We start from the raw sequence: 8,145 nt of genomic DNA on the forward strand, positions 1-8,145 counted from the left end.
AAAAAGTATAGATAAGGCATATCTAGATTTCATCTTATGTATAGCTAAGGTATATCTAAGGTATATCTAAGGTATAGCCAAGGTATAGCCAATGTATAGCTAATGTACATCTAATACATCTAATGTATAGTTAAGACATAGATAAAGTATAACTGAAGTAGAACTGAAGTATAGCTGAAGTATAGCTGATTTTTTCTTTAAGATGCATTTCCTATATCTATATTCGTAAGAAATCAAGAATCTCTTATTCCTAAACATGATATTAATAGCAGAAAAAGATTTAATCTAATCGTTACTCAGGCGAAATGTTTAATGTTAAATTTCACATAACATAAAGCCAAAGAATTTATGTCACACGTAATATTTTACATACTTGCATATTTCTTATTTTTAAAATCAGAAACAATATTCTTTGACGTTTGAAAAATCAAAATTCTGGATCTTTATTTTATATTCTGACATTTGCACAATCGATATTATAGATCTTCATTTTTATGCGGTTTAAATATCCGATTATCTTAGGAGAAACACTTCAGCTATACTTGATTCAAATATACACGAAGTATGGAATCGTCCAACTTTTCATGGTTTTCAGGAAAGAAGAGAAGAACTCAGAAAAATTCAGAATCTGAATTTTCCTCCGTCGAAAGTTTTACCAAGGAGTAGAACAAAAGCAAAATATATTCTTTTTATTCAACTTAGAACAATTTAATGGAAGCGTTTAGAGAGGAATTAAAACATGAAGTAATGCAAAAGAAAGAATAGAAGGACACAATAATGTTACTTTGAAGACGAAAAATCTAGTCCTTTAAGTCGATCAGTTATAAATATAAAATAATTATGTTAACAGAAATAATTTGTAGTATTGCCAAGGAATACTTTTATCATTCTGTTTAAAGATAGATTAATTTTTTTTACCTTACACAACACGATTAAATGGATTTATTATTATTTATATCATTAAATCCATCATTTGTTTCAACGATATAAAATTTTATAATTACAATTCAACCACCGTTATGGCAGACAAGTAATTAAAATGTTTAAACTTATATTCCACAAAAACGAATAGAAACTATGCATGTTCACATATTTTGTGAACAGATTAGACAAATTAAAAAAATCGAAAATAAAGTACGCAAGTACGGAATTATAAAATAACGTTGGCAAAAAATTGATATTTCCCATCTTACGTTTTAAAAAAGTAAAAAATATATTCCTCTGCATGGAATGCAACACAAGTGTCAATTATTAAGGAAATAAAAAAGAATTTGTTTTGCAGATAAACCTATTCTTTCGTTGGGTAGTTCTCTCGATGGAAAATTAGCACACTCAAAAAAAATAAAAAATGTTCACTCTTTCGTTTAAATCTGAAAATGTTAATTTTTCTCCATTCATCTCTTCTTACGCGGTTTACTATACTATCTGAGATCACTCTCATATGCTTTCCCTGATGTCTTTCGAGATCAATACCATACCATAGGGTTTTTATCCGCATCAGCAACGACTGGTTTTTTACCACTTGGATTCTTCCGCAAAAACTCTATTTCATCCTCTTTGAGAGGTCTAACGGGCTTCTTGCCACGGATTTTTATTGCCGCTAGTTCATAAGGTTTAGAATACAATCTATAAAGACTACCAGTCTTCTTATCTTTAAATCCAAATGCTTCGTGACGATCGTTTACATGTACTTCATGTTCAAAATCTGATGGTACGGGTTTAAAGCCATGCAATCTGCCTATGCCAGTAGGAGTTTGTACCGGGGTGACTGCGTAATATAGAAGGTTACTTTCTTTTGGAAAAGTGAATTTTTTCCATTCCAGTGGCTTCTCCAGGGTAGCAGGAATATGTTCTTCAGGATGAGACCCAGTTCCGCCGGAAGAAGATGCATGAGAAGAAGATCCGCCTTGTCCCATCTGTGAACTTAATTCTGTCAGAGAAAATAGAAATTAATCAATTCTATCACTTGAGGTTATGTAGTGTCTACCTGATTTCCGGTGATCGCGACCATAATTTCAGGTGGCCAAAAGCGCGGTAAGTGGAAAAGGGAAGAAAAGAGAGAAAAGAAATTGAAAATTGGCATTTTGAGGTGAGGAAACTTTAAGGGATGGTCGAGAAATAATGGAAAATAAAAAGAAAGGGGGTTTGAAAGACGAAGAAGTAGACACGCTTCTAGATTATCTAAAATAAGTAATTGATAAGGTCAGGGAAGAGGCAGTGATGCCAATGTTGGAATCCTGGTCTACTGCGCTTGCGTTAAGGCTGCGCGCTGGTTGGCCGCACTTGGCGCGCGATTCAAAATGACTTTAAAAAACAATTCTTGTAATATAATCAAATAATTACAAAAATTCGCACCAGAATGTATACAGACTATGTAACTTTTGATTTAAGACAAGAAAAAAATGTATAACACATATATTTTATATATAACAGTTTATTTTCAATACACTCCAAAGAGTGACTTATATTTCACAAAACAATTTTTAACAGATACCTTTTTTGAGATAACATAATATTTTATCAGCTTAATAATTAGAAGTTAATTGTGGAGCATAATAATGATAATATTTGAATTTTTCCAAAAGAAATTTCAGCTCAGAATATTTTTTTCAAAATTAACACGTGGCAAAATAACAGTCAAAATAAAAAAATAAAAAAACAAAAGTCGTCATCGCTGATAAAAAATAACGCAGGCCAAATAAATATATATTAATTTAAATAAGAGGAAAAAGCAAGTAAAAATAGGATTCTCAAAATGAAGGGCTGTATCTTATTAATCAAATATCTTGGCCTCCTGAGTCTGCTCCACGTACTCAATTGCCTCTTGGAAATCATTTAACTTTGTTTTAAAAAATGAATTAATTAACATGATGATAAATTTTATTGAAAATAAATAATTAAGGGCACCTAGATATAAAATGAAATATTTATAACAAAATAAGGGCAAAAATCCGGAAGAATCATTTGAAAGAAAGAAATAATGTATGAGTGAAATAAGCTTCCATACATTTCAGAAGAAAAAAAAATTATCAAAACATGCTCAAAATAACATTTTTGCATTTGAATCTCATTTGAATTGCATTTGAAATTACAATGCAGTCGCTGAAAAATACATATAAATATTAACAACATTATAAACAATTATTTTCAATCACTTTTCCAACAAATTTATTTTCAAATCAAATGTTATTTGCTTAATTATTATATTTATTTAAATTACAAGAATTGTAATTAAGGTGCGCGGTCCTAACACAAGCGCAGTAGCACAAGGAGAGAGAAAAAGAAGAGTGGCTTAGGAGAGGATGATGGTATCAGTGTACCCAATATTGTGAACTTTTCAACCGTTCGGTGGGCGCGTGGCAGCACTCCGTGTTTCCACGTCAATATTTAAGTGATAAATGGGATTAGGCGTTTTTAATCGGTTGAGGAGGTTCAGTACCTACAGTCGGCAATACTGGTAACATATTGTAATATTATACATAGTATATTATTATATTTATAATTCAACTAATGGAGGTGTAGATACAGTGGATAAAATGTGCACTACATACTCAACTGCACGGTAAACAACGAGATGGTCTTAAAGGTTTTTTTTTAGTTTGTTCGCTGTAATGTGTTCAAGACACAAATATGTAATTCAGTTGGATAATGAGGGTTGTTGCTAATGATGTTACATGCTTTACCTCGAAAGAAGGGCTACTTCAAGAGAGGGAAAGCCGATTTTCTGGAGACAGCACTCAGTGCTGCTACGCGCCCGCTCGTGTCAGTTTCGAAGGCGCGCCCACCGGAAGGTTAAACTGTGCCCGCGTCGCGCCGACAACTCGATTAGTTACTGTTAGCGCACTGATATTAAATTATATAAATATTCATCTTCAATATTTATGATAATTAATGATTGGAAAATACATCCGAAGTAATTTCTTAATCATAAATTAGCATTTTGGTGTGCCAGATTGTTCCGGATATTTCATGTTGGTTTTCTATGTTTGTATTATATGAGTGTTTATGTTTCCCGTGACTATTCCCCCCAGTGGGCACAAAGTTTGACGACGTCTTTACGACACAGTTACGACATCTTTACGACAACTTCACGACATACTATGTCCATATCGTAAAGGTGTCTTTACGATAACGTAAATAAGTCGCATGATCTGACGACGTCCTTACGATATCGCAAAGACACCGAAACGGCATAAACATAGGATGTCGTAAAGATGTCGCAACAATGTCGTAAAGACGCCGCTAAATTTTGTGCCCACTGGGTCTTCTCTCACTTGCGTCTACAAAGTACTGTTCTTATTTTGACGACGCTAATATACCTTTCCGCCGCTAAACATATTGAGGTGGCCAGGGTCAGTCTGTAAATTGTTACGAAGCGCGCGAGTCAGAATGTTTACTCGTTCTTTTACAGAATTATTGGTTGCATGAAGCCTTTTGCTAGAGGGCAGGTACTTGGACAATCTTTCTTAATAAATTATATCTTGTTTTTTAGGGCTTCAAAAATAATAAAGTGACTCAGTGACCTTTTTTTACAATTTTACTCTAATCCCACTATGAATATTGCTTTCTTTAGTACTATATCTCATCATATTGTTCATGTTGAGTTTTTCTTGTTTTTTTGCTTGATTTTTAACATGTTTTGATTTTCATCGAATTTTGAATATTTATTTATTTGGGGTAACTTTTAAAGTGAATTGACTTTACTTGTATTTGACTTTTAAAGTGTTTTGTCATTTTAACCGAATTTTAATCATTCATTTGTTAATGTAATTTTCAAAGTAATTCCACTTTATTCTATTATATTTTTTACTTTTAAACAGTTAATTCTTTACTGTGCTGTGTTCCCTTAAAAATCTATTATTACTTTATAAACTTTGTAGTGTCCCACTGTCGTACAAACAGAATTGTACTTTATATTTGACATTACTTTGAAAAAAATCAATGTTAATGACGGTATTGCTCAGCAGTATGGACTCTACGATCTCATCTGCAATGCAGTTATCAATTTCAAAAAGACTAGCAAGGCGAATGTTTCCAAGAATGCCCTCAACACAGACTTGGAAAACCTGGAAAATAAGTCCTCGAAATTTGGTTCACGATCACGATCAGCTTCTCATCGTGCGTAAGGACAACTCAACGGATCCATACTTCGCGCAAGAATTGTTAAATAAAGGAGAGGAAAAATATATGGTCGCGAAGGTTTATTTCCAGGCCGAGTTGGACGCACTTGCTGCTTCTTCCTCTTCCAAGCTTATGTCCTCCGCTACTAATATTGCTACTTTAACACAAGTTAAGAAGATTTTTCCACAATTGCCACCTACATATTCCGGTAATTTTATTGCATTTCCGGCATTGCGAGATATGTTTTGTTCAATGGTGAAGGATGAAGTCACACGCCCACCAGTTCAAAAGCTACATTACCTAAAAGCAAGCTTAACGAATGAGCCTGCTCAACTTTTAGTGAACGTAAGTATCACGGTTGATAACTTTAAGCGATCATGGGCAACGCGTATGGAGCGGTACGACAATGAACGCGCTATGAACACTAAGGAACTTGCTTCGGAACTTCGTTCTCTTTTAAACGTCACATGTGAAGTAATTGGTGGGCTTAAGTCTATGAACAGACCAACGAAACACTAGGATGACATCCTAGTTTATACGACAGTGATCCGTTTGGACCGCGCCTCTCGCAAGGCTTGAGAAGAAAAAACGGGATCACTTCCCACTAATCCTTCATCTGAAACTTTAAGGAACTTTTTACTTTCACGAGGAAGTGCTTTATAGGCACTTGAGTTTGGGGAAGGTTTTCAATTTAAGTATTTATCAACCGATAGCAGAGGTAAAATGACCAGCTTCAAATCGGGTAAGAAGGGTTTCAACACACAAGCACATGGTGCTTCGAAAGTGTGGGTTACGTTTTGATTGCTTGGGAAAGGATTTGATTCGAGTTCATTCGCATGTTTCTCAAGGTCCTTTTTGATTAGATGGGCCCGTACTTTTAGCCACCGGACTCGTTAATTTCTAGATCAATTTTTCGGAGATTCAAACTAAAACGACTTCGTGCCATCGTTACATTAGGGGCGTCGGTGATCAGAGTACAAAAACCTGTCGAGGTTTGGCTACTATTAGGGTAACGTCACGTGTTGGCCCTAAGACTAGTTTTTATGTACAGACTATTATTTCATCGAAGCCGACATCTATTATTTTCTACATTATGAAGGTTATAGTTTTGACTATGTCTCATTACACACAAATCATTTTTTTAATTGTTTTAAGAAATGATACTTTTTTCATTTAATTATAAGCGACCCAGTGTAAGAAATACGATGAAATGTCAATTTTTTCCAACTTTCCCATGGTAAGCTAAAAGGCATTGATTATTAATTGCTTCAATTACTGAAAGATGTTCTAAAGAAAGGAAATTACTATTTGCATCAGTAAGCGTGTCAGTAATTCCATAAAACACTAACTTTTCATTCTGTGGCATTTAAAACAAATTAAAAAATCAAGGTTCATATTTACAGTTGACCAAGATGTGACGTGAAGCGGTATGGAATAAAGACGTCGATACGTGATGCTCGTTGCATTGCATCGTGGCACGGTACACCGCCTAAATGCGACGTTCAGTGCTGTTGATCTCAGACGTCAATATGAGATGCGCGTCGCATTGTATCGTGGCACAGTACACCGCTTAAATGACACGTATAGGGGTATGGATTATAGGTGTCGATATTTGATGTTCGTCGCATTGCATCGAGGTACTGTATACCGCCTAAACGAGACGTGCAGGAGTATGAATTACAGGCGTCGATATTTGATCCGCGTCGCATTACCCGCTACTTCACAATCTGGATTCGGACAAATTTACATAAAGTTCGGGAAAAATATCATTTAGGCTATAATGTGGATTTAAACCATACAGGCTTTACTATTTTTCAGAAAGCTTAAAAATGTAGACAAGATTATACATATGCTATATTATTTTACTCACCGATAGAATTAAAAAGGGCCACCAAAGTGAAGAACAGTATATAAACGATCTTCATTTCTTTCAGGTGTAAAAACTGATTATAGTATTGTTGAAGAACTTGGTTAACAGTGCCACTAATAAATGGTCTAATGACTGATCAGAGTATATATAATATAGTCGTTATCTCGTAAATTGCTGCAATCCAGCTTGTGATTCTAAAGTCTTTGTGCGTCATTGATAAATAATCACAGTTTATATGATCTCATAATTTTTTAGAGGGACCGATATAATTCTTTCTCATATTTTATTACGTGGTTTAGAATTTGTCAGCAATTTATTACTGTTAAAAGAATATTTTCAACAGAAAAAGTTGAATTATATAGGGGGTGTCTCTATATTTAAAAGTTTAGCCAATCGACTCTTCCTGGTACAATTAGGAAATATGATAAAAATACTTTGAGGGTTGACATTTTTTTAATGTAAACGATTTCGAAATTGTTTATGTTTGAATTGTAATTAATTATAAAAATTTGCAAGTATCTGAATCAAAAAAAAAATCCATTAGTAACTAAAACATTTTTTTTCTTTAATAGAAAAAATACTTCCTTCTTGAAAATTCATCCTTTTGGTTTTGAAATCCAACTATTTCGTTCAAAATTGGTCTTTTTTCATTGAGTTCCAGTGTTTTAGATTAAAAATTGACATCTATGCAGGTTCAACACTTTACTTGTTCGAAAGTTGAACTATGTTTGAAAGCTCATTTTTTGTGGTCCAAACAAAGCTGGGTACAAAATACCTCAACCACATTACTCCAATACCTGTATTTCAGTACCATGTAGTTGAAATGCATCAAAGGGAAAATACAACTCAGCTTATGTAGTTCAAATAGAGCTCCAAAATACATTTGAGTATTTTTAAATATTGTTTGAAATACATCTAAGAATTTTATTTTGTAGTTGAGGTATTTCGTATAATTTCTTCAAAATACTTTCTAATAAAAGCATATAAAAATTATATTATTAGTCGATGAATTTCATGGTCAAACAGTGGGAGTAAAAAAGGGTGAAAAAAGGGCGACACCATTTTAAGGGGGGTGGGGGCAGTAGAGTCCTGGAGTACTTAGGGATGCGCAGTAAAGATCTGTGAAGTATTACGGTTCGCAGTGCAAGAACGTA

General features: G+C 33.9%; 1 protein-coding gene across 1 annotated transcript; it reads right to left on the bottom strand.

The window, feature by feature from the left end:
• Positions 1-1,201: 1,201 nt before the first annotated feature.
• Positions 1,202-7,078, bottom strand: LOC117174384. The gene is made up of 2 exons (XM_033363474.1): positions 6,992-7,078; positions 1,202-1,930 (listed from the first exon to the last, which is right to left on the bottom strand). The coding sequence occupies exons 1-2, from the start codon at positions 7,044-7,046 to the stop codon at positions 1,467-1,469; spliced, it is 519 nt and encodes a 172-aa protein (XP_033219365.1). The 5' UTR covers positions 7,047-7,078; the 3' UTR covers positions 1,202-1,466.
• Positions 7,079-8,145: the final 1,067 nt, after the last annotated feature.

The sequence above is a fragment of the Belonocnema kinseyi genome, chromosome 1 (genome assembly GCF_010883055.1).
Source record: "Belonocnema kinseyi isolate 2016_QV_RU_SX_M_011 chromosome 1, B_treatae_v1, whole genome shotgun sequence".
Lineage (NCBI taxonomy): Eukaryota > Metazoa > Arthropoda > Insecta > Hymenoptera > Cynipidae > Belonocnema > Belonocnema kinseyi.

What these genes read in the sequence shown, in the direction of transcription:
- LOC117174384 (XM_033363474.1), bottom strand. Translation starts at nt 7,046, where the DNA reads ATGAAGATCGTTTATATACTGTTCTTCACTTTGGTGGCCCTTTTTAAT. An exon ending in GGCCCTTTTTAATTCTATCG is followed by an intron (nt 1,931 to 6,991) that starts GTGAGTAAAATA and finishes TTTCTCTGACAG; the next exon opens with AATTAAGTTCACAGATGGGA.